This window comes from Odontesthes bonariensis, chromosome 13 (genome assembly GCF_027942865.1).
Source record: "Odontesthes bonariensis isolate fOdoBon6 chromosome 13, fOdoBon6.hap1, whole genome shotgun sequence".
Classification (NCBI taxonomy): domain Eukaryota; kingdom Metazoa; phylum Chordata; class Actinopteri; order Atheriniformes; family Atherinopsidae; genus Odontesthes; species Odontesthes bonariensis.
The window spans coordinates 3,333,976-3,361,214 of NC_134518.1; the positions used below are offsets into that span (position 1 = coordinate 3,333,976).

At 42.2% G+C, this 27,239-nt stretch overlaps 3 protein-coding genes across 7 annotated transcripts in view; 1 reads left to right on the forward strand and 2 right to left on the reverse strand.

The window, feature by feature from the left end:
- Positions 1-299: 299 nt before the first annotated feature.
- Positions 300-22,341, reverse strand: setd7 (SET domain containing 7, histone lysine methyltransferase). 2 transcript variants are annotated; one of them, XM_075480829.1, is made up of 8 exons: positions 22,210-22,341; positions 14,041-14,170; positions 12,679-12,880; positions 12,381-12,570; positions 8,204-8,285; positions 7,973-8,090; positions 6,214-6,371; positions 300-1,054 (listed from the first exon to the last, which is right to left on the reverse strand). In XM_075480829.1, exons 1-8 carry the CDS (start codon positions 22,247-22,249, stop codon positions 862-864), a joined length of 1,113 nt encoding a protein of 370 aa, XP_075336944.1. In that variant the 5' UTR covers positions 22,250-22,341; the 3' UTR covers positions 300-861. The 2 variants fall into 2 exon arrangements, with proteins under 2 accessions (XP_075336944.1, XP_075336943.1); XM_075480828.1 differs by lacking the exon at positions 22,210-22,341 and adding an exon at positions 19,075-19,198.
- Positions 22,248-25,173, forward strand: LOC142398136 (microsomal glutathione S-transferase 2-like). Its single transcript, XM_075482114.1, has 3 exons — positions 22,248-22,279; positions 24,751-24,917; positions 25,022-25,173. Exons 1-3 carry the CDS (start codon positions 22,248-22,250, stop codon positions 25,171-25,173), a joined length of 351 nt encoding a protein of 116 aa, XP_075338229.1.
- Positions 25,174-25,230: 57 nt separating this feature from the next.
- Positions 25,231-27,239, reverse strand: part of LOC142397461 (alpha-1,3-mannosyl-glycoprotein 4-beta-N-acetylglucosaminyltransferase A-like) — a 47,549-nt gene continuing 45,540 nt past the window's right edge. For all 4 annotated transcript variants that reach the window (XM_075480833.1, XM_075480832.1, XM_075480834.1 and 1 more), the window contains exon 15: positions 25,231-26,325. In XM_075480833.1, coding sequence (XP_075336948.1) covers positions 26,308-26,325 — 18 coding nt within the window. In that variant the 3' untranslated portion in view covers positions 25,231-26,307. The remainder of the gene's footprint in view (positions 26,326-27,239) is intronic.

Consider the following 27,239-nt stretch of genomic DNA (forward strand, 5'->3'; position numbering starts at 1 on the left):
ACCAGGATTTCTTTTTCAAAGATTTCCCAACATATTTCTGAAGCTGCTTCGATCTGGTGACTGTGAGGATGGATTAACTTGTACTGTTAACAATAAAAAACTGTTATTGTTTATCACTGTATTTGTATTGCTTCTGTTAACTGATGTAATCGTATTGTCACATGTGAAATGACTGTATAGATTCATTTTCCAGGTTATTATCTCACAAACATGATTTTTGCAAGTTGTATCATTTAAAAGCGACAGAACGCTACACAGTCTAACTCCCATCATGAGACGAATGAGGCATGTGGACTGAGTTTAATCATCTGGGACTTTTATTATTGAGGGCGTATAAACACAGTTAAAAAAGTGGAACATGCCCGTAGGTCAGACCTGTTATATTCCTGGAGTCCTAAAGTAACAAATGCACTTTACAAAGCATGGGAAATACAGTATGTAAGCTGTTAAAGAGTTAGAAATAAATCACTGTATTATGTGTTGAGTGTAAAATGAACTGGCCTGTAAAGATGTTTAAATGTATAAACTGGGCCAGGTGAATTAGTTGAGTGAAACAGATTTGAACAGATGAAATAAATATGGTGCTGCACAGTGATGACTGCATGAACAAACATTAGTTGAGGCTGTGGAAATAGAATGAAATGGTAGTCGTTTGTCCATCAAAGACTGAATCTGTTGGCGCCTGCAATGAAGATGTGAATCTTGAATAATACTGTAGTTGATGAAGAGGACCGTCAGACAATTATTATTATTTTTTTTAACATCTTGTGTTACTCTGCCACAAGCAAGGCCTCCTTGATCAGCTTCAGGCACCAGGAGTCTTGTAAAGTGGTGGAGGGGTGTTGGTTGTCATCTGTGCTCTCATTGGCCCGGAGGGGTTTCCTGTCTCTGCTGAAACACCTCCAGCTCTTGTTTGTACCAGCCAGGAGCCTCTGGGCCATTGTTTCCCGTCGGCTCGTGGTCGTAGCCGTAGGCAACTGTTAGCTCCTCATCTTTCTGCACAGCCCTCAAGGTTCGGATGCACTTAATTTGCCCAAAACGTGGATGGATGAACCTTTCCAAAACAAAGACAAATTGACCAAAACAACAAAAAGTAAATTATACAGAAACATGTTGATTTAGCAAAGCATTAAAAAGTACAGTGTTCCACTTTGGATAACCTCTGAAACTCCAGCCTGACTTAGCGGGTCTCCATCTTATGAAAGCCAGACTGATGTTTACTCTGGTCTTATCCCCCTCTTTGAGAAAGTTTTTTTTAGGGTAAAGATGTGATTTAGCTGGAAAAAAATCTAAAAGAGACACTTGCACAGAAATGATACATTATATTGCCAAAAGTACTCACTCACGCATCTAATTCAATTCAGGTGTTCCAATCCCTTAAATAGCTGCAGATGTATAAATTCAAGCACTTAGGCATGCAGACTGCTTCTACAAACATCTGAAAGAATGTTTCGCTCTCAGGAGCTCAGTGGATTCCAGCATGGTACCATGATAGGATGCCACCTGTGCAACAAGTCCAGTCGTGAAATTTCCTGACTACTGAATACTCCACAGTCAACTATCAGTGGTGTTGGAATAAATAATAATAATAATAATAATAATAATAATAATACATGGAATAAAATGAAATGAGGCACATAGTGCTCAGAGGTCGCCAACTTTCTGCAGAGTCAGTCGCTACAGACCTCCAAACTTCATGTGGCCTTCAGATTAGCTCAAGAACAGAGAGCTTCATGGAATGGGTTTCCATGGCAACTGCATCCAAGCCATACATCACCAAGTGCAATGCAAAGCGTCGGATGCAGCGGTGTAAAGCACGCCGCCACTGGACTCTAGAGCAGTGGAGACGCGTTCTCTGGAGGGATGAATCACGCTTCTCCATCTGGAGATCTGATGGAGGAGTCCGGGTTTGGCGGTTGCCAGGGGAACGGTACTGGTCTGACTGCATTGTGCCAAGTGCAAAGTTTGGTGGAGGGGGGATTATGGTGTGGGGCTGTTTCTCAGGAGCTGGGCTTGGCCCCTTAGTTCCAGTGAAAGGAACTCTGAATGCTTCAGCATACCAAGAGACTTTGGACCATTTCATGCTCCAACTCTGTGGAAACAGTTTGGGGACGGCCCCTTCCTGTTCCAACATGACTGCACACCAGTGCACAAAGCAAGGTCCATAAAGACATGGAGGAGCCAGTTTGGTGTGGAAGAACCTGACTGGCCTGCACAGAGTCCTGACCTCAACCCGATAGAACACCTTTGGGATGAATTAGAGCGGAGACTGTGAGCCAGGCCTTCTGTCCAACATCAGTGTCTGACCTCACTAATGTGCTTCTGGAAGAATGGTCAGAAACTCCCATAAACAACCTGTGGAGAGCTTGCCCAGAAGAGTTGAAGCTGTTATAGCTGCAGAGGGTGGGCCGACGCCATATTAAACATTAAGAATGGGAGGTCACTTAAGTTCATAGGCGTGTAAAGGGAGATGAGTGAATACATTTGGCTATATATATATATTTTTTTTTTCTAAATTTCATTCCTGTTTTTTCTTGGAAGAAATTGCATTTTTTGGACAACTGTTCCTTCCTGCCTTGGATGCTGTGCAGCTGGATTGATTTTTCCCAATACTTTTGTATATTTTGCTCTTTTGTTATGATGCATAACCATAGCAACAGGGTGGTTTACAACAGGGAGCAGCTGATTAACATTGGAAAAGCAGAAATAATTCGACAACTGAAGCCAGAAATCCCACTGGAATTGAAAAGGAGGCGTCGTGGATGCAGAGCAGGAGCAAAGAGGAGAGAAAGAAAGAAGAAGTTCAAACCATCTCTGCCATCCGTCATCATGGGCAATGTAAGATCGTTAGCTAACAAGTTGGATGAACTTCTAGCCTTGACAAGGACTCAGCAAGAATATCGGGAATGTAGCATTATGTGTTTTACTGAGACATGGCTGCAGGATCATATCCCCGACTCCAGCGTCTCTCTGCCGGGCTTCCTGACTGTACGAGCAGATCGAGATTTAAAGAGTAGCAGGAAAAGGAAAGGGGGTGGATTGGCAGTGCTTGTCAACAACAGATGGTGTCACCCAGGACATGTTACTGTGAAGAGTCGTCTCTGCAGTCCTGACATTGAACTATTGGCAGTAAGTTTTCGTCCATATTATTTGCCAAGAGAGTTCACCAGTGTTGTTTTGGTGGCTGTTTACATTCCACCCTCAGCTGTTGCCGACACTGCATGTGATGTCATCAGTTCCGTTGTTGCTAAGATACAGACACAACACCCCAATTCTTTTGTGGCAATATCTGGTGATTTTAATCATGCCTCACTCTCTGCTACACTGCCAACTTTTCAACAGTTTGTCAGCTGCTCTACCAGAGAAAACAAGACATTGGATTTGTTTTACACAAATGTCAAGGATTCATACATTGCCAAATCAAGACCTCCCCTGGGTAAATCAGATCACAACCTTGTTTTTCTCTGTTCAGCATATAAACCCCTTGTCCAGAGACTACCTGTCACAAAAAGGACTGTTAGAAAGTGGTCACATGAAGCTGAAGAAGCCTTACAGGGTTGTTTTGATGCAACCGATTGGATTTCTCTTTGTAAGCCGCATGGAGAGGACATTAATGCCATGACTGAGTGTGTGACTGACTATATAAACTTCTGTGTGGACAACACCATCCCCACCAGAACAGTGAGATGCTTCCCTAATAACAAACCCTGGATCACCAGTGAGCTAAAGGAACTATTGAACAAGAAAAAAAGAGCCTTTAGGGAGCGAGACAGGGAGTTACTGAGGAGTATACAGAAGCAGCTCAAAGTCAAGATCAGAGAGAGCAAGGAGGTGTATAGAAAGAAGCTTGAGAGTAAACTGCAGAGGAACAATATCAGAGATGTGTGGTCAGGAATGAAGAAGATCACAGGCCTCAAGCAGAGGGAGGATCGGATGGATGGAAGTCTGGACAGAGCAAATGAGCTGAACACATTCTTCAACAGGTTCAGTTCAGGAACAAGCTCACCATCCTCCCCTCCTGTTCCCAGCCAAAGAGACATCCCACCCTCCTCTGACCCACAGCTGTCCTGTAACATCTCCACCTCCACCTCAGTCATGGATTCTTCTGCTTCCACTAGTTTGTCTTCAACCCAATCAGGAGATGCTGCTGTCCCCTTTGCCTCCCCCTCCCACTTTTCTGTTTCTAGAAGTCAGGTGAAGAGGCAGTTGGAGAGACTGAACCGGAACAAGGCTGGAGGTCCAGATGGTGTCAGCCCCCGAGTCCTGAAGGCCTGTGCAGAGCAGCTCTGTGGGATTCTGCAACACCTTTTCAACCTTAGCTTGACCCAAGAGAAGGTACCACTGTTGTGGAAGACATCCTGTCTGGTTCCGGTACCAAAGAAAACTCACCCTTCAGATATCAATGACTACAGACCTGTTGCCCTGACATCCCACGTCATGAAGGTCCTGGAGAGACTCCTGTTGACCCACCTGTGTAAGCAAACCAGCACATATCAGGACCCCCTGCAGTTTGCTTATCGCCATGGAGTTGGAGTTGTCGACGCTATCATACACCTGCTTCAACAAACCCACTGTCATCTGGACAAAGCAGGCAGCACTGTGAGGATCATGTTCTTTGATTTCTCCAGTGCATTTAACACAATCCAGCCTGATCTGCTTCGTCTGAAACTCCAGAAGACTCAGGTGGAGGCCTCAACAATCACCTGGATTACTGACTACCTGACAAACAGACCACAGTTTGTCAGACTGAAGAATTGTGTGTCTAACCAGGTGATCAGCAGCACAGGAGCACCACAGGGGACTGTACTCTCACCATTCCTTTTCACTCTGTACACTTCAGACTTCCAGTACAAGTCAGACTCCTGTCATCTACAGAAATATTCAGATGACTCTGCAGTGGTCGGGTGTATCAGAGATGGACAAGAAGCTGAGTACAGAGAGCTGGTGGACCGCTTTGTGGCATGGTGTGGGAACAATCATCTCATCTTGAATGTTAACAAAACAAAGGAGATGATTGTAGATTTCAGGAGAAACAGGGTCAGATCAAACCCTGTTTCCATCATAGGAGAAGAAGTGGAGGTGGTTGAGGAATATAAATACCTTGGTGTTCATGTGGACAACAGACTGGACTGGAGACACAACAGTGAAGCCATCTACAAGAAAGGACAGAGCAGACTGTACTTCTTGAGGAAGCTAAGGTCCTTCAAGGTTTGCAACAAGATGTTGCAGATCTTCTACAAGTCTGTTGTTGAGAGCGTCATTTCCTCTTGCGTCATCTGTTGGGGCAGCAGCATCAGAACCAGGGACCTAAAAAGACTCAACAACCTGATAAAGAAGGCTGGTTCTGTTCTGGGGACAACTGTGGAACCTCTGGAGACAATAATGCAAAGAAGGATTTTGCATAAAATCAAGAGAATTATGGACAACCCTGAACATCCTCTCCATGAGACTGTTATCGGAAAACAGAGTCTCTTCAGTCAAAGGCTTCTTCAGTTTGGATGCAAAACGGACCGCTACAGGAAATCTTTCCTGCCCACAGCCATCAGCATCTATAATAACTCATTGATTTAATTGAGTTACATCAACATTTAATTTCCTTCTGGGATAAATAAAGTATTTTTGAATTGAATTGAATATAGTGTATATGCTTCATATATGTGCAGCCATAACACAGCTAATAACAGGTAAACTCAGGTTATAGTTCTCTAATGCACAATAACTACACTAATAACCATACTGTCTGTGCCAGGCTGCTGCTTTCTGACGGTACCTTGGGTTGCATCATAGAATAAGCCTGTCAATGGTGAAAAAAAAGATGCACCTAGAGTTTATTACAGAAAAATGTACCTTGGTTCCTGGCTACAAAGTTAATCTCACTCCTGGATTCAAAAGATTTTTGTCCCTATTCAAAATCAAGATCCAAAATAGGTAGAATTTTGGATCAAGGTTTAAAAAGACCAGAGGTTTCTATAAGGCCTAAAGTTAGAAATGTCTCCATTAGCCTGACTCTGTTGTCATGTACAATATCGATGCTGATGAAAATACTGGACAAAATTACACCCCAAATTATAATAGACTGGAATTAGGTTTAAAGTCTATTTTCTTCAGCCATGGTCAGAGGATAGGTTAATTCTACTCAAATATTTCATCTTTGTTCTAAAAAAGTGTGACAGATGTCCCCTTTCTCCCATTGCTGTGCCAGTTGGTACTCACGGGTCGTATTTGCAGTTAGGCGTAAAGGAGTGGTTTGCCTTGTGACCCAGTGAGGCGCAGTACATCTCTGTCTGGTCAAACGGCTGAGGCACGTCGATCACAGTATCTTCATCAAGTGAGATCGTGTTTCCATTCAGAGCCCAGTCCCGGCTGTCCACCTAAAGAGTGCATGTAACAACCATGGAAAGACTGAAGTTACCATTGAGTAACTACTACCTTGCAGAGGTAAAGCCTGTAACTATGGCAACATGAAGGGATGGTATTACAGTGTATCCTGCAGGCTGTGGTGAGCCGGTAAGACAGCCGTCTTACAGACAGTAAACATCAATGGGTCTCATCGCTTTTTGCCTGAGTTTCAAAGCCTCCATGTGAGATGTTACAGCTGCTAAATGAGTATTTCTGTAAAGAAAAAGTGAGCTGCACAGTCCCTTGTGCAGCTCCCTCTATGAATATTAGTGTGTCTCCCCAGGTGCTGTGTTCCTATCAATGCAGTGCTGAGCCGGAGCAGACAAACCTAGGACTACTGTGAGCTCATTTGACTGTATGCCAAAACATTTTCACCCTGCTCTAAAATGCTACAGGTTAGTGGCTTTTTGACCAGTTTAAAAAGGGCTCCAGGGATGGAGTACTCCATCCGGAGCAGAGCTACAACAGACTACAACAGCTACCCCAGACTACTTTAAAGCAAAGCTGAAGCATCAAATAATGGAAACACAGCGTCAAATATGTCCAGTTTAGGGTCCCAAGACAACAGAACAGATGAGGAAGCCTCATATAGTTTCCCAGCTACCTGAGAAATACTAAAAACACACAAGTAGTTTTCCAGGAAAAATATCCAGCTTAAGAGTATCTCAGCAACATGCGCTTTCCTGGGAACTGTAGGTCTTTAGCCATTGAGGGAAGTGTAGAAAAGGGAACCAAAGCTTCCAAAAGCTGATGGGGGCTCTGAATAGGGCTGTAGCGATACACTAATCTCACAATACGATTGGATACACGATATTCAGCCAACGATATGATTCGATTGGATACACTTACATTATTTTTCTGGGGGAAAAAAGGGACATGAATCGTCGCTTATTGGACCGGTGGTCCAACCTTTGAACCGGAAGGACAACACCGCCAGACAAACAGAAACAGACGAACATGTCACAAACGTGAGAGCTATGCACTTTATAACATTTTTATCAACTAATTTATCACTGTTTTGTAGAATGTGACCCCCTGGCATTGTATTGTATTACCTTAATGTTCGATACTTTATCGGGAAACGAAATATCGATATATATCGCAGTATCGATAAAATTGCTCAGCCCGAGCTCTGAATGTCTAAAAGAATCAAACACAGTGCTGCTGAAGAACTCCCATAAAAACACTAGATGCCACATCTGTAAAATGGAGCTGGACCACAGGACAGCAGAGCCGTGCACACTTTGGGCAAAAAGCAGGAGCATAACAGCTGTGCTGACTGATTTTAGGTGCGGATGCCCACTGCATGTTTCCCATGTTTTCCAGCTCCAGCACACCTAATTTGTATGAATAGGTCTTCATCAGCCTTCTGCTGAGCTTAAAGAGCAGACCCATTTATTTGAATATGGCATGTTGGAGTAGGGAAACATGGAAGACATGCAGGGCTGTGTGCCTCGATGACCAGGGTTGGAAAACATTGAAATAGACAATAAAGAAGAGTAAAAAAGAGAGTCTCCAAAGAATTCCATGGAAATAATGATCTATTCCTTTCCATGTGCTGTGGGTTTCATACCTCAGAGTGAGTAATGCGGACTCCATTGTAAAACGCCATCACAGTGGCAGGCTCGGCATCTGTCTTGGCGAACAGGCCCTGCCCCGCTCCTTTGATCATAGAGTCTGTCACAAACACCCTGATACAGACAGAACAAATGGTGGCACACGAAATGCACATTAATTCTGGCATCAAGCTCGAGAAGAACAAATGTCATCCATCAGTGTAGGAATTCACATGAAGATGACCTACCTCTGGCTCTCATATGGGTCAGGAAGCAGAGCATGGGTGGCAATACAGGTGGATGTGGACTTGTCATGTGAGTACACAGGACCTTCAAACAACATCAAGTCATCTTATTCTCCAGGTTTTTTTTGTTTTTAAAAACAGAAATGTTCATCTCCAGGACAATCCGAGTACAATTACAGTGTGCTTCACTCCAACAAATTACACTTTAACTACAGGATTCATTACATCATGTCAGCTTGCAGGACACATCAACAGGAAAAATACACGAGATTCATCAACTAGATGGCAGACCACCTTTCAATTCTCAGATTTTACATATGAAAAGATTAAAAACTCATCAGGTGTTAAACTTTAATAAATTCAACCTCAGATGAACAACAACACATGACATATTACACTGTGTCATTATTTACTGAACAAAAACTGAGACAAACTTCAGAAGCAGTGAGTGAAGTCCACCCATAGGCCAGGTTCACACCAGGGGTGTGGTGTGTGCGTGTGTGATGGCCACACAGTCGGTAACCCCACACACCAACACTTTTTCATTCTGAGTTTACATATACACGTTTACTGTAGCAGATATATGGGTTGCTTATTTTCATTTGTTAATATTGAAATACATTAGTTCTAATTGTAGTGCGCACATTTAGTTAGCTTTTGTAAGTTTAATTTGGTCAAATACTTAATTTGTTGTGCTTTCTTTTGCTGGTGCTGTGGGGGAGTACCTTGGGCTGGGCTGAAGCAAAGCACTCAGGCTGGCACACTCCAATCCCAGACTGACTGGCTGATTGGGTGATACCATCTGGAGTTCCATGGGGGAAGCCTATGGAGTCTTCATTCTAATTTTTGCATCAGTTCTCTTTGCTTTTATGATTTGCTTATTTTGTTAACTTTGTTTAGTTATTAGTCATTAAAGTTGATTCTTAAGCCAACTGTGTTAAGTTACTTTTGTTAGTTAAATTTGTGTAGATGTTTCCCTTCCCTCTTCCTCAGTGTGTCAATATAGTCTGATCAGCCAGTATTTAAGTCCCCTTTGTGTGTTGTGTGTCAGGTCACTTTGTTTTGTTTTTGAGCTGTTAGTTTGAGGTTATGTTATGTTAAAACCTTGATTTTTGGCTTTGAGTTTAGTTTCTTCATTTGACCTCTTTTGAGGGCCCTGCAACTATTGTTTGAAGTTTGTTATTTTTTGGGGAATAAACCCATTTTTCTTAAAAATTATTTCTGTGTCCTCATGCTTGATCGGCTCGGTCCCTCAAAGCGTGTCCTGAGTTCTGCTCAACTGTGGTGTCACAACATGTTTTTATTCATACCAACAACCTTTGTTGCAAATCTTCTGCGGTGCAGCAGACAGTTGGTTTTAAACAAAGTGTGTGTTATCCATGGTTGGTATCACTTAAAAAGTAACAACATGAAAGTTACTGGTCTGCTTCAGGTGTGTGTTAACACGATGCCAAGGAGAAAATACATCAGCAATGATCTGAGAGAAGCAATTCTTGCTGCCCATCAACCTGGGAAGGGTTAGAAGGCCGTTTCCAAACTATTTGAGGTCCATCATTCTACAGAGAGAAAGATTATTCACAAGTGGAAAACATCCAGGACAGCTGTCAATTTTCCCAGGAGTCGACATCCCAGCAAGGTCACCCCAAGGTCAGAAACCCAAGAGCTACATCTCAGACTCTGCAGGCCTCAGTTAGCATGTTAAAGGTCACCCCAAGGTCAGAAAGCCAAGAGCTACATCTCAGACTCTGCAGGCCTCAGTTAGCATGTTAAAGGTCACCCCAAGGTCAGAAAGCCAAGAGCTACATCTCAGACTCTGCAGGCCTCAGTTAGCATGTTAAAGGTTAAAGGTCACCCCAAGGTCAGAAAGCCAAGAGCTACATCTCAGACTCTGCAGGCCTCAGTTAGCATGTTAAAGGTTAAAGGTCACCCCAAGGTCAGAAAGCCAAGAGCTACATCTCAGACTCTCCAGGCCTCAGTTAGCATGTTAAAGGTTAAAGATCATGACAGCACAGTTAGAAAAAGAACAAGTGTGGCTTGTTTGGAAGGGCTGCATTAGAAAGCCTCTTCTGTCTAAAAAGAACATGGCAGCACAGCTTAGGTTTGCAAAGCTGCATCTGAACAAACCACAAGACTTCTGGAACAACAGACCAGACCAAAGTGGAGATGAAGGTGTCACTGCATCGAACAGATCAGAGTGTGGATGCAAAAATATTTTCTCCTGCTAAACTCAGACAGAACTGAAATCCTTGTCTGTGGCCCACAGAAACAAAGAGAAAGTGTTATCAGTCACCTTGAGAGTCTCTCTCTAAAACCTAAAAATCAAGTTAGAAATCAAGGGGTAATAACGTTGAGTCTACATTGCCATGGTTACCAACTAGTGTTGGAGCCAGCGCAATAATTTAGAACTGTCATCAGGTGTAAATGAAAACTTTTTAAACCTACACCCTCCTGCCAATCAGAATCGAGTATTCACCCAGACCAATAGTTTAGTTTCTCACAAACCTCTTCTCTTGTTTGGTCTCAGTTTTTGTCCAAGAAACATCAATATGACACAGTGTAATATGTCATGTGTAGTTGTGCAAACGAGTTTGGATTTATTGAATTTTAACACCTGCTTAGGACCTTATGAGATTTTTGAAATAATTATTTTATCTTATTATTATTATGACATGTGTACAGCTGAGGACAGGGTCACAACAAGATAATATTACTGAAAGAGCATAATATATCGTGTAGGGCGTCAGTGTGTAAACTCAGATGGCAGAAAACAATGTGGTAATATGACATTTCTGTTTCACTCAGCTGTTTCTATAGATCCAGAGGACACAATCATGATTATCTTAAATAACTGATTACATGAAGAACTGCCAATTGTGACAGGCCTATCAGGTGGGTGAAAAATCCATCACTGGTAATCACTGTGCAGTAGTTAAATGTCTATCTGATTGAACTACAACACAGTCTGATCTGATTCAGAAGTTGACAAAGGTAACCCCAGGCTGCTGCTCACCACTGACTACAGGATGGTGAATACCTGGCTCTCACCTGATCCATGCTAACAGCGGATTGGTTTAGATGTTGAACTTTAAAAAAAAAAAAAAAAAAAAATGTAAACACAAGGAGCAAGTGTGTCTGATATTGCACTACATATAGTTTATTATGAACTTTGAACTGTTGATGGTGACATTTTTCTGACAGTGGCCAAGAATACAGTTGATTATATAAGAGGTGATCTATAATATGACACACTTCTAGTTTGTTCCATTTCATATTAAATATGTACTTTTATGTGTTTGAAAACACAGCAACTGATACAAATATCAGTATACTAATGGCTGCCCAACAAAATGAAGCATAAACTGAAAACATACAGCAGTTCCAGCACTTTATTTGGCTCGAGCAGCAGCTTTTGTTAGGGAGCAGGTCGTTTAGGCCATTGGCGTTTAGGCCGCAGTCGTTTAGGCCCCCCTGCAGTCGTTTAGGCCAGGCTACCTGAGCAGCTGAAGTCTTTATTATTGTACATTCGTTATTATTTGAAGTGGGCGTTTTACTTTGAAGACGGTTTGTGCAGTTCCTCTTCCTTTCTTCACGTTCACCACTCGACATGTTTACACCGGTGCGGCAGTCACTGACGATGTAAGTTATGTTCATACTGATGTGAAATGAATGTGTACATGTTACTTAGCTTTCTGATAGTGTTTTCTTGCTCCTGGTGTGTATTTGCACTCTTTAAAATGTCCGTTTCTGCTTGTTAGCATGATCGCGATTTAGCATTGTTAAGCTAACCGAATTTGTATTATACAGCATTATTGTCCAATGAATGTGGCAATGCGGATGATTATTTCCACAATTTTATGAATTTATAAATCACCATTTATTAAATAAAAAAAACGTTTCCACACTAAAGTTGGTTATTAAATAATTTACCATAGTTATGTAGGCTACCCAGACAGACCAGTAGAGCTGACTTATATCTTATAATAACGAATGTACAGTAATAAAGATTTCAGCTGCTCAGGTAGTCTGGCCTAAACGACTCCTCTGTCGGCCTAAACGACTGCGGCCTAAACGCCAATGGCCTAAACGACCTGTATCCTTTTGTTATAGTCACAGAAAAGTAATGAATGGAAACCTGAAAAAAAATTACATTTTATCTCTACTTGATGACCTCACTACTTACTGTTGGGTGTGAATTCGAAGCGTGGCCTTTCAGTTGGTTTGGAGATCCGATTGGCAAGGCGAGCCTGAATTAACTCGCCGTCCACAAAGCTTCCATAGAGGGCCGTGCAGCTGTCGGGGTAGATGTACGCCACAGAGTCCCCGGTCATTTCCCCGTCCTCGTTCACCTCCCCAAACACACAGCCCCTGTCCTAGACGCACCATAGTACACACCAACAAACACAAAAGTTGTCTTTATTTATTTTCTTCTAATCATAGAACTTTCAGTGCACGTGAACATAGCCAATGTGCTGACTCACAGGGTAGTAAACCCAGCATTCCCCACAGCGGCTGTCGTCTTTGTACTGGCCCTTGAATACCAGGCGGCCCTCACCATCAAACTCCTGAGCAGGACCGTTGAGCTCACCGTCCACATATGTTCCATTGAGGAAACCCCCATCTTCATATGTGTACACCCCCTGCCCATGCAGAGCATCATCTACATAGAAACCCTCCAAGGTACTGCAGACAGAGGAAACACAGTAGACAGCAGCAATGGAAATCAAGTTAAAGTCAACCGCAGGTAAGGCAACCCAGAAGTTCATTAATGTGGAAATGTTTCTTCAGCGGGTTCAGGTTGAATTCTTGATGTCAAAAGAACACACTCAATATCACTGAAACCCTCTCACATCAGCCTATAACACAAGAAATAAAAAAATCATTTTAAATTACATTAAAATATTTCTACCCCAAAGGTCAAATGGACAAATGTGAATAATGTCAGTGCTACAAACTTGAGGGTAAGCCAAGGGGTTAGCCAAAAAAGTATTAACAGATAGACCCATGTCAAAGTAATCTCTCCTGGTGATATCTTAAAACCCAGTAGAAGTGTGTTGATCTGTTTCCCAGCAGACACAGTCCTCTGCTGGTGGTTACCTCACTGCTTCACATTTTGTTGTGTGTGGGACATTCCAGGCATTGAAACTTTGGGCAGAGAGTGTGTTGGCACCAGCTCGTGGCTGCATGTTGATGTGATGACCATAGAAAGTACAGTGATAACACACACCGATTTTTTTCTAACCACTGTAGAGACTCCTTTGACAGGATGCATTCCCTAGCCCCTCAACCTAACCATCACAGCTGAGTGCATTACCCTAACCCTTACCATAAAACCAAGTCTTACCAAGCCATACAGAAATGGCTTTGTACCTATTGGGACATAATTGCTGTCCTCAGGTTCATAGGGAGTCCCCAAAAAGTTGGTGTGCAGTCAGGTACAGTACATTTCATCCCCATCATGTAGAAGTAAAACAAGCTGTCACCCACCTAACCCTACCCCTAACCCCTCTTCGCCCTCGTAACACCCTCTTAGAGGTCGAAAAAGTGTCACCTGTCAAGTTGTGATTGATTGGAAGGAGGCCAAAGGTCACCTGTCAAACGAGTTTGATTTTAGGGTACCCTAATAAATATATTGCAAGATGAGAGAAAACAACTGCCTAGTGTAATTTGATTGGTGCTAGATTGGATCTGCTTGGCTGACTGACCCAAGCAATCCTGAGCAGCAGAGCATCTCCAACTGCCTCCCTCTAGCTGATCCAAACATTAATAGGAAAAAACTTGACAATTCAGTATTCATTTGCATGCTATATAAACACAGACACAACATTCTATCTATATTGTACCTTCCATCAAAGAAGAAGAACTTTCCCTTGCCATTTTTCTCTCCATGGGTGAAGTGTCCTTCAAAGCGATCACTTGATGAGTAGGTTACTGTGCAGAAACCATGGGGTTGACCATCTTCATCCAGCGGGCCTGAAGACACACACACACACACACACACACACACACACACACACACACACACACACACGTTAAGCCTGGTCACTTGACACTTGAATGGATGTATTTTGAATGATCTATAGCCTGCCTGGTATTTGGACTCACTTCCAGTCCATAACCTCTACCCCTAAGTTTCAAGATGTTTCACTGAACTTTTAGGTAACTGAACAAAACGACATCTTAAATCTTAACCCCTTAACAGGCGTGCAATGTTTGCCTGCAACTCCTAAAAAAAAGCATACCCTAAGTGAATTGAAAGCTGTTCTTGAACCACTTGGAGTAGAAGGCTGGCTGAGGTCTCTTTTGAAAGAGAACACTCTGAATTTTCACCCACAACAGTCAGAATCTCAGTAAGTGCTAACTGAACAATATTCACAATTTGTATTGACATTATTTGCTGTTGGCAACATGCCAATCATTGTAGCAGTCTCTGCCTGCCACAAAGCATAGGGGCACATCACATGTGGCACACTTCACAGGAGTCTTGGGCTGTGTTCGAAACCGCCTACTACATACTACATACTTGCAAACTGCATACTCATCGATCAGACAGTATGCAGAGCGTTTACACACAGTGCATTTCGCTCCTGCCCGAGCCGAAATCAGCCGGCCTGAAGCTGATTTCGGCTCGGGCTATCAACTCTGTAAATATATAACTTTAGCAACATTTGAAACATTTTCAGGCGAGAAAGTAGTCGTTTAGATCCCCAACGTGCTGAAAATCTGACAAAATACCGGCTATTTACAATTTTGTTCCCACGAATTCGGTGCTACTAAAGCTAGCTGCAGTGAGTAACGCACTTCCGGTTATTTTCACAAAATAAAATACCCGTTGCCTTTTATCATAAGGAAAGCCATTACCATACAATTGGTGCTTTTGTTTTGAAAACAGGAAGTGAATCTACCCTCGTTGTACCTAGCTTGAAACTGCCGTTTTGACAGGAAATGACGATCGGCGACGTCATGTTACGTTGCATCTTGGGTAGTTTGAGTATGAGTAGTAACCTCATGATGCATACCCAACATTTCGGCGAATCTAGTATGCATCCGGAACTTAAAAAAAGTTAAAGTTAGTAGGAGTAGTAGGAGAAGTAGCTGGTTTCGAACAAAGCCTTGGTTTGGCAGCGTCTGCACTTCAAGCATCCAGCTGTGCTGTGTCCTGATATGTGCAAAGGCTCAGCTGAGGTGGTAGACCCCGCCTCTGCCAACGCCATGGCTAAAGGCCTCAGTATGCTTCTCCACCGCTATCCGTCAACCCCTCTCCGTGACCACGGAGAGGCTATTTAACCTTTCGAAGTTCTCCGTCGGGATGTCGGATACCCAAGGCAATTCACCTCCCGATCAGTAGGCGTCGCTACGTGAGACGACCCAATCTCACGACGTCTATGGTGAAAGTGGTTAACGATGGCAACCGAGAGAGAAAGACTGTTGTTGGAGTTGGAGCTTGTTGATTTTGAAATGCAAATAATTTTGACCAAATGTTGACCGGCACACATCAAACTCTTTCAAAAATGGCTGTGTTGTTGTTCTGAGAGGAAGGATCTAAACCGGAAAAGTGATTCCGGAAATGTTAGCCGAGCAATCACAACCCTTGCGGTCTCCGTCTCCTCGACAGATAGATAGGAATTTTGGCCGACGCACACAAGCGACGGAGAGCGTCTCCGAGAGGGTCTCCGTCGATGGCGAGGAGAATCAGAAATCAGCCCTAAGGTCTCCCTGAATGCCTTCTGGTGCAAAGGAACCTCACCTCTGTTTCTGCCATGTTCTTTGTGCAAGATGCATTCACAAAAGCAACGTCCATGAAGTGGTAGAAGAAAGTCTACTTCTGTGTTTCGTGCAAGACCTTGAGGTATCTTATCAGGCCACAGTGTTTCCCATACATTGAGGAAACTATGGCGGCCCGCCATAGTTTCCTTTTGGCCGCCATAGTTTCTGAATCCCAAACAGCGATTTTTTTTTTTTTTTTTTGAAACACAGCGACACTGCTGCACGGTGGTGTGGTGGTTAGCACCGTCGCCTCACAGCAAGAAGGTTCCAGGTTCAACACCCAGCTGGGGCCTTTCTGTGTGGAGTTTGCATGTTCTCCCCGTGTATGCGTGGGTTCTCTCCGGGTACTCCGGCTTCCTCCCACTGTCCAAAAAATCATGCATGTTAGGTTGATTGGTATCTCTAAATTGTCCTTAGGAGTGAGTGTGAGCGTGCATGGTTGTTTGTCTCGTATGTCTCTATGTGGCCCTGCGATGGACTGGCGGCCTGTCCAGGGTGTACCCCACCTCTCGCCCATTGACTGCTGGGATAGGCTCCAGCCCACCCGCGACCCGATCGACGGATTCAGCGGTATAGATAATGGATGGATGGACACAGCGATTTCCTCGAAAACCAACCAATATGACTATACAACAGGTGAATTATTAATTAAACATGTCCTAAAGTCTGCAGTGTCAGAGTTTTTAAGTTTAGTGGCAAAAAAAGGTTATTTCGCTGACGCTGTCGGGGCGATTGACACAGTGGGTGCGCGTGCACAAAGGTCAGCTGTAATCATCGTGATTTTGTTGACAAACGTATTTTTTTGACCTATTTATATTATGAAAAATAATGTGAAATTTGAGCAATGACGGGTACACTAGTATGTTGTCCGGTATGTTGCTTAAAAAAATAGTAAGGTCAATAGTTTCAGTTTAAAATAAGGTGTTTCATCCGTCCCGCATGTGTGGTTCAACCATCCCGACTAGGCGGAGCGGGGTGAAGTTGGTTTTATATTCAACATTCGCCTATTTTCCAGCTTTGTAATTGTAATAGCGTCACGAAAACCGCACCAATTAGCCTCAGGATGGTATTAATATTTACAGAAAACTAAGACTAACATACCACAGGCTTTATCAACTCACCAAAGTAAGCCTGAAAGATCAGAGTAACCGCGCCGAATATATTTCTAAGTGAACTACGGCAGCCGGAGCGCTTAGGGACCGTCGCAAAAGTGCAACGCCTTTTTTTGTTCTCACTGGATATTCAACCAATGCAGACCAAACCACTTCTGATGGGTTTGTGAACTCACTATAAAGCTTTCACAGCCTTTTAGTTTCCAGAAAAATCATTTTAGGTAGAACATTTACTCAGTGTGCATAGTTAATTCCATTTTAGACTTTTATTTTGTAATAGCTCTCTTGTTTTTAAAGATATCAAAACCAAACCACTTCTGATGTGTTCCTGAACTCATTGTGTACTTCCCACACCCTTTATTATCAAGGACAACCTCTTCAAGTTTCTCAAAAAGGCATAAGTACTCACTGTATATGATCCATTCATATTTTTCATGAAGTTTAGTTTTAACCTGTAAATATTTTCTATTACAATTGTTATCATTGGGTTTTAATGACAAGATGAGGTTTCCTCATAAGCCCACAAGGGTTTCTGACATCTCCAGCACACATTCCTTTTTTTTTAATTTGTTGTGTTTTATTGTGTATGTGTTATATTTGAATGAATGTGTGCAAATCAATCAAATCAAATAAAATCTGCAGTCGCACAAATTTACGCCGCATGAATTTACCCCCCCCCCCCCATAGTTTCCAAAAATTCTGTGGGAAACACTGAGGCCATCTGATAGGTCACACCCCCCCACCCCACACGTCGATGCGTAATTTGCAACTCTAAAAGCTAGAGACTCTGTGACGCTTTTTACGCGTTACATTTGCCATATATGGAAGTAGAGACCACCCCTCAACCTGCATACCGTTGTTTTCAGAATATCATTAACTATTCAATGGACCGTTCCAAAGTCATGGTTCGAGCCGCACACATAAGAATAGGTGCAGATACTTTTGACACATCAGTGAGTAATTGACTATTGTGCCCCAGCAGACAGGGTAAACAGTCATCTATTAGAGCAAGTAAGATGTCATTCAAAAGTTTAAAGACCAGAGCTGTTTCGGTGTCACGTTGGGGCTAATTCATGCATGCTGACTGAAGTTATGATCAAGAATGTGTGGAAAAATATACATCTAACGGAATTACTGAAAGTTTGCCGCCGCTGACTTTGTGTCTTTGTGGGTGTTAGACTTGTTGTAGACTATCTTACTAGAGTACATTTACTGAACCCTTGCCAACGTAACAGGACCGTATTTGTTGGAGTTGTATCTTTTCTTAGAATACTGTGAGGCTTTATAGGCGACTTTGACACTTTTTTGTATTTGCGACTGGTTTTACATAAGCGTTGACTGTGTCCACAGTTCTGATTGTATCTTGAATTGCCATACATGGAATCGCAAGACCCTTAGCTTTCCAACAGTATATAACATATTTAGGAACATATACAGGGGGGCTGAGGAAAACTCCAGATTATCCCTGAAGTATGCAACGTCTTGCCGGCGGGACATAAAAACGTTACGGGTTAATCAAAAACATACAGAAATAAAGGACAAGCTTCTGTAAGGGCTCAAAAATCCTGAGTATTACAGGATCATTTGCAATTTATAAGCCAGCTCGCTTAATTAATAACACCTATATGTCCTCAAAGACCACAGGACGACCCCCGTCTGTAGGTCTATCCATTACTTAATTTTGATGTGCCCACAAGGCTAAAAACTCAAAGTGTTAATGAATTAAGGGTAAAGGATCATTTACTTTGTGTCTATATATCATCATCATCATATAGGTGTCCCCAGAACCTTTTAACAGTAACAGGGATACTTAATGTCACTGATCCATATGACAAACAATTGTGATTTACTCAAAATACAAGCTGAATTAATCACAAAAATTCTGGATCCGTGCAGTCTCGTATGCTGCAGTGTACACGTGTAGATTGACTAAAGTAGTGTCCTCAGTAGTGCCCAATGTATCCACACACGACAAGAATTTAACGAGATAAAACAGACCTGAAAACTGACGTGACGCTGTGTGGATTTGAGGAGCGTCGAGCATTGTCCACATGTGTACACGTCTGTCCAGAGAGTCAGTGTGAGGCCTGATCCAGGATTGCTCCATGTTGGAGCCACATTAAAAAAAAAAAAAAAGGACATTTAAGTAAATGTCCAATGCCCATGCACAAACTTCAGTGAACCAGGAAATTTTCACTATGCTCACTGGGTTCTCCCCACTGTCACATACTGCCTTGCATTAACCTCAAATGAAGTCGACCCTGTTCCACTTCCAAGCTGAAAAACCTACAGGCTTGGTTTATTGTTGTGCTCACTGACCAGGCTAACGATCATTAGCAACACAAGCTGATAATAACACAGCTGCTCCAGTTTGCACATTGAAACGCTACATCATCATGGTCACTGGTAGAAGTTAGACATCATTGTGTACGCAACCTATCTAATCAGACTGATAGAAATTATAACAAACACTTTATTACTGCAGCTATCATCACCTTTAATCTGTGGAGTCGCTGTGTTAAGGCTGATTTATGGTCGTCTACAGAGAGCCCTCTCTGTCAACGGAGACCCTCCCAGAGACAGCCCGGCGGAGAACTTTGAAAGGACGGAGAGCAGCGCCGGAGAAGCATACTGAGGCCTTTAGATTTTGAAGTCGGGCTCAGTGAGGTTTCTTCAACTTTAAGGGGCCATTTCAGCTGATGTTTATGACTGGGAAGTCAGAAATTCAGACCCATTTTCCAACTCAAAAGCAGTGCCCTCTGGCCATGGCTCCGATGTTCAAACCCACATAAGAATATAGCAGTGAGAGTTTGTGACGGAGCACCTCTGACTGCAGCACAATAACAAGATGACTACACATGTGACTCTGATGTTTCCAGTGTGTTATATCACGACTTGAGCGAAAGATGCTGTCAGTTCTGTTCGCACAACCAGGTGAGCAAAATAATGTAAATCATCAAGAGCAACCTTTAAAAATGTAAAGCCTGATTCTTACTCGGCGCAACCGCGCAACTGTTCTGGCTCGAGAACCATTAATGACGTCATCGAAAGCGCCAGCCCCTTCACAGTTCCTTCAGCTCATAAGCGCAGTTTGCGCCGAGTATGCGTCACATTTGCAGTTCTCTCCAGACCAGCGAGCGTCACTGTTGAGGAAACAAGCTGAAGAACCGGACAAAGAAAAGCATACGAAGAAAGCATACACAATGCCACCTGTGGTGTCACGTCAGCAGAGGCTGGCACATCTGATGCGGAATGAATTTACTCTGGGTGTAGAACTGTACATGTATCTCAGAGCTAAGCGGCTGCGGCAAAAACAGAAGAGAAGGTGGAATGTTCGTCCTTTGCAACAAGACGAACTTTGTCAAACGTTGTCCTTTGGGACAACGTTGTCCCAGTGTAACTTCATAGACGTGTCGTACAGATGTTTGTAGAGGCGCACCCTCTCGGTCACCGCGGTCTCTGCAGTGTTCATGTTTCCTTTCTCTTGGTCAGCTGTTTCCGGTTGAGCTCGCGCGAAGTCAGAAAAAAAGTTGTGTGCACGACCTTGCGACGCGCGAGGATTTTTTAGCTTGCGACGGGGGGGCGTGGCGGAATTTTGGGTCACGTGACCGTTTGCGCCATTTGCGACCAGCTAGTAAGAATGGGTCAAAGCGAGGTTGCGCCGAGTAAGAATCAGGCTTAAGGATGACAGACAGCCCATTGCTCAGAGTTTGAGTCTGGCAAAAACTCTAGTTTGTACGCCCCTGCCATACAGTTTAAAGGGATAGTTCGCCTCTTTTGACATGAAGCTGTATGACATCCCATATTAGCAATATCATTCATGAACATGGACTTCATATCAATGCATTCAGCCACCTGCCGATAGCCGCGCCTGTTACGGCGTTTGCTGCTCGGAAGCAGGGGACTGCTCGCTCTGCACTTCGGTCTGCACAGCACGCAGTGATACGAAGGGAGAGAAAATAGGGCCAAGCGATTGTGAGGTCCGACTTTTTCTAGATGAACGATTTTGTGATGCAAATGTATTACTCTTTTGAACGCATATTGTTTTGAGAAGCAAGACGCTTTATTTTTTAAACCCCAGCCAACTAGCCGGACTACCTTCGTCAACGCCAAAACGAGGCTGGAACTCTGCTCACAGGACGCAGCAGGGGGTAAGTCAATGTTCATAAATGATATTGCTAATGTAATAAATATTGCTAAGGGATGTCATACAGCTTCATGTCAAAAGAGGCGAACTATTCCTTTAAACACTTCAGAAGTCACAATCACAGGAATACCAAGTTGTGAGTGTGAACGATGCAACAATCTCACAACTAACAATCTTATTATCTCCAACTTGTTGAAGGGGGGGCTGTGCCCGAGTAAAGCTCTGTCTGGAAACGTCCCTGCATGAAGCTGATATTAATGTCAGGAGACACTAGCATACAGCCTGTCCAGCAGAAATCAGCGTCATCTTGGAGACCAGATTTGAAATGAAATTTCAAAGTCTAATCCTATTTTGACTGGTCTGGTCCCCACAGACTCCAGCTTGTGAGTGAGATGCTAAAATGCTCCCTTTCAACAAGAGAAAACTACTCTGTGGGTTAATAAGCCCCCCCTTTCATACCACATGGCTTCATTCTTTAGTCCACTGCTAACAAAAACCACGAGTGATTAAATGTTTGGATTTTTCAGGAGTCCAAGGGAAAGCTACACATGAGAGTCAGGCTTTTATCAGTGTGAACCATATCGCACTGGTTGTTTTTATGAAGTCGCTTCTTCTATAACGGTAACTTCAAGATATTAACGAATTGTAAGCATAACAAGTCGGCTCACCTGTTCAGCAGTGGTGCTGCTCGTCATAAACAACGTCTAACACATTCTACCGTGTAAAATTGACCGTGTGGTTTAATATCTTTAACAGCCACACAGACAGCGGGACACTACTGTCGCCCACACCGGCCTCACTCCCCTTAGAAGCGGATCCCTCTCTGAAACAGAGTCCCCGGCGTTCTGAGTTACCGGATGGGCCTTCCGATTAACTGACTCGGAGATTTTGAGGAAAAGCGTCATTAGAATCTTTTTTTTTTTTCTTTTTCAAATACAGAAAGACATTACACATTCGACACATATTCCCTGCGATACGTAACATACCTTCCACGACCTCCTCTACATTTTCATCTTCGCTGTCCATGCCGCCGGAGGATGCCGGCGAACACCCGCAGTACTACCAGGCTTTCTGACTCAGCCCCGGTAGACCCCAGAGTGAAGTGACACGTACAAACACGATAGTATTTATATGACTGAAGCCATTTCATTGTGCCCTTGTCTTGTATTTAAACATATTTTCTGACTTGATCAGTTAGTTCTCTGTTACAGGACAAGCCAGGCAACATGTGGACTCATTTCTGGGATGAGAAGGGATGTCCTAAATCAGTTGAATTCGGAGATATTTCAACGATCATTTGATGGGAACATTGAAGGCCTGTGTATCTACACAGCAGATCATTTGTATCCGTTACGAATATTATAATTATTACATAGGCTACCCGATGTTTTGGAAAAAAATATCTGTTAACTCTTCAGATTTTAGGGGCTTGTTGTAGTTTTTTTTTTTCTGAAAATGCAGCAGGGTCCTCAGATAGCTGGCTGGCTGATGATAATGTGAAAGAAGACACTCAGCTTCTTCCGCACAAGATTCTGATAAGAAGCATCTCTGTTTCTGAAAAAAAAAAAAAAAAAAAAAAAAAAAAAAAAAAAATAGGAGTGGAGAAAGGATTCAATTCTGTTTAAGCACTATTTGGAATGAAGCCCTGAGAAAGTGCTATCAGGCTAGCAGAGTCCATATGGAAGCTGCAGACCCTGAAATAGGTTGTATGAATGGGAAAGCTTCTGTTTTCCAGGAAAGGATGAGAGTAAATGATCTGACCGATCATTGAGAAAGGTGCTGCCTCTATAGATTGTCCACAATTGCCAGATAATGTACAATACATAGTCTATATAACTGGATGAGTGATTGCAAAGAACAGGTTGTACTCTCCTTTATCAGGTTTTACAGGTGGATCTCATGGAGAGGCCATCTTTTCAGAGATAGGACGGGGCAGGATATTGTATTGACTTCACATACATGTCAGCACATCTTGTGGGATGGCCCAGAGTTTCTTTTCTCCAGGAAGTCTCTCATTCTATTAAGTAAGTTGTGAGAAGGGCTTCATTATTTGCAAAGCAATGGCACTGGACTCCTTTTTTTTTTTTTTGCATGGGTGCAGTGTCCTTTCTGTCCTGCATGCAAATGAGTGAGTGAAATTTTTCCAGCATATGAATTTAGTTGTTGCATAGAGGACGGTATTCATTTACAGCAACAGTTGACAGATCCTTACCTTTGTTTTCCACCCATTAGGGAACCACCATATCTCTTGAGATTTATTTAAAGGCTTTTCCCTGCTTGGATTTCCATTGTATATTCAGATAGTTTTCAAAGTTCTTCTGCTTTCGAATACTTTTGAAGTTAGCTGCACGGTGGTGGTTAGCACTGTCATCTCACAGTGGTTTGAATCTCGGCTGAAGTCCTGCCGGAAGAGATCAGTTTTCTCAGGTTTACATTAAGTTCTGTGAGCTTCATCTCCTTTGTTTGGATGCGACATACAATTTCTCCATTTAAATTCAAATTTACAACATAATGAATTATACAAAAAGTTATATTCTGTTCTATTTGAGCGGTTTAAAGAATGTAAATTCCACCATGGCTGTTTTCCTCAGGCTACCGAGCCCGGCGAGTTGGGTGGTCCAGGATGATCTACAAAATCATCCCTCCAATTTTGTTTATACTGTCATTCATGAAAAGTAAAAGTGGCTCGGTAGAATTATGATTAAAAAAGTCAAGACTCTTGAAAAAAAACATGTTGGAAAAAGATTTACAGGTTGAATAATTTGGTGTTTGTATTTATATCTAGTCTACTAAGTGTAGCTCACTGTGTCAGAATGTTTCTTTTTCTTTCCCACTATTGTCCAGAAATTGTTTGTAGTTTCAGTAGATTACCGTACTACACACAGAAAAAAATAGCACAAATGTAATTAAACTACCTGAGGCACCATGAAGATATGATTGTTGCTGAACCACTCGCAAGTTGTAACCAAGAAAATTGTAAATTAATAGTTTGATTATATGTTGTTCACCACTTAGCAAGTTGCAAACAGCTGCTTTGTATTGTGTAAACAAAATTTATATCAATTTTATCATTCAACTTTTGGCAATGAAATGAACTGGTGTACCTCCTAAATTGCCAAACTACCAGTATAAAGTCAGGGAGGCCTTTCTATTATAGATTTGGATGCAATCTGTTGGTTTCCATAGCTTGGCAACTTCTTTTAAAATTGACTAATTTGGATTGTAATTAATTTGATTGGATTATGATTGTATTACAGGTAAAGTATAATCAACTTGAATTGGACTGGATCTGAAGTGCCTTGAGATGACATTTTTTTGTGATTTGGTGCTATATAAATAAAACTGAATTGAACGGAATTAATTATTTTCCACTTATGTTTCGATTAACCAGGGAAGACATGAGTTATGGGAAACAAAGTGATTACTTAATGACATACCTTACTTTCAGCACTAAATATTCATCACAGAATAATCCTAAAAAAACATAACAGGGAATTCCAACATTAACTGTGTGTGTGTGTCTGCAGTCAGAACTGTGTGTTTTACCCCTTTTTCCTGGCGACACTGTGGAGCTGTGGGGTGTTCTTCAGTGAAGTGGCTGTAGTTGCAGGAGGAATTATCTATATATTTGCCCGGCAAATATATTTTAATGGATATATCAAGTCCACCAAGAAAAGGTTATCAATTTCACTGAGTAAAAAAATATGTAAACAAAATGGATAGAAAGACGATTCCAGAAATGATTTGATATGTTATTTTCCACAGTACAAGAATGACTGAGTGCTATCTGGTTTGCAGGTTATCTGGCTTTAGCTGCCCTTGTCGCTCTGTCTCTTCTGAGTTTGACTGGAATAGTAAGCGGCATACTGCACAAGTACTTTCACATCCAGCTCAAATTTCAACCCACTAGTACCACAGAACATCAAATTGATCATCGGTTTGCACTGTAATGTGGAATATTTGTTTGTTTCAAGGCAAAACTCAAAGTCATGTCCAGGAATGCTAAGTCAAATAAGATGAATCCATCATTTAATCCATGTTATTATTCAGTTGTATCTTTCATTTGTATTTCCTTCATAGTTGGACCTCTTCTGTTTAACTTGTATATGCTCCCTTTGGGTCAGATATTACAGAATTTTAACATCAATTATCACAGTTATGCAGACGATACACAACTTTATGTGTCTCTGTCACCGGACGACTGCAGCCCAGCAGACGTACTGTGTCAGTGTCTGGAGGAAGTAAACACCTGGATGAGAGAGAATTTTCTACAATTAAATGAAGACAAAACTGAGATCATTCTGTTTGGGAGCAAAGAGAAGAGGGTCAGCGTTGGTAAATATCTTGAGACTCGGGACCTTACAATCACTGACCAAGTTCGTAACCTCGGAGTGTTGATAGACTCAGATCTGACTTTCAGCAGCCAAAAAAAACAAAAAAAAACAAACAAAAAAAAACATACCAAGCCCACTGTAAGCTGTAAAAAGGTAAACTATTAACTCAGAGTTTTCATGGAACTATTTGTAAAAGAATGGAACATCACCTGACTTTAATAAGTAACAGTTTCCACATTTATGTTGTTGTAGCCAGTCTCCTGGTCACACACCAATAACCTATGTCATCTGTTGTCATTGAGTAAAACCAAGCTGTCCACACGGGAAGGTTCTTATTTGTGCTTTGATGATGTTCCTTCAACAATAACAACAAAATGTATTTTTCTGTTTTTTGTTTGTTTGAAAAAAAAAATCATTAGTCCAAAACAGTCACAGCTCAATAGCTTCATTAGCAACAAGCAATGCTTTGATGAGTGGATTGTCCTCAGTCAGCCACTGGGTGGCGTGTTCAAACACTGGACAAACAGAACACACAAAAAGATCGCTTCTCCCTCCACGTCATCCCTCTGCATGTTTCACATTGCTGCCTGAATTCAGAGCAACTTCTTCCTTCTTCCTCTGCAGTCCAGCCTCAGTTGTTGGAGGACCTTCATGTGCTTGATAAAAAGGTCCCGCAGTGAAAGTTTTTGTCCAGCAGGTGGAGCCTTTTGTCCAGTGCGTGTGAAAAAATGGCTGAATTTTTGATGGTTTTCATACTTTGATGTGTACCTGACAGACAGGAACAAGAGTGAGTGTTAGGCAAAGCACACACAGACAGAGCTCAGATTGTAAAGTTTATACTAAACGACAGTTTAATTTGACCATCCTTCAACCCAAGCACAATCACACAAAGAAGAGATTTTCTTTGAATTTCTCAAACATGACACCTAACATATAGAGCCTGGCCAAAGCAAGATATATACTATTTAGTTAGACTACCTTTAACTTGGATTACAACTTACATTCACTGTGGAATCATTTCTTTAAGCCTATATACAGTCTCGCAGCATTTATCTCCAACCAGAGCCGTCTTAATTTTTCTCCAACATCTTGTATTTAAGATGGAGAGTCAGTGTCATGTGTAAAGTCCTCTGCAGTAAATCTCAATGGGGTCTGGACTGGTGGCCAATACATGTGTGAAAATGATGTTGCGTGCTCCCTGAATGACAGTTTCACAGTTTGTCATTATGGAATATGCCTGTGCTGTAAGTGATCTCAGCTCTGTGATCAAGAACAGAACAAAATCTGCTGAAACAAAAAAGTAACAAGAGATCAGCTCAGTCGATTCAGAGCAAACAACCCTGCAGAGGTAAAAATAAATGGTTGGACTACAAATGTGAAAAGACAGCAAAAATTAAATAATAGTATATAAATAAGATAAGAGTATACAAGAACTACGCTATATTGGCAAAAGTATTCACTCACCCATCCAAATAATCAAATTCAGGTGTTCTAATCACTTCCATGACCACAGGTGTATAGATTCAAGCACCTCAGCATGCAGACTGCTCAGTCCAGTCGACAGTCAACTGTCAGTGGTATTATAACAAAGTGGAAACGATTGGGAACGACAGCAACTCAGTCACTTCATGTGTCCTTCAGATTAGCTCAAGAACAGTGCGTAGAGAGCTTCATGGAATGGG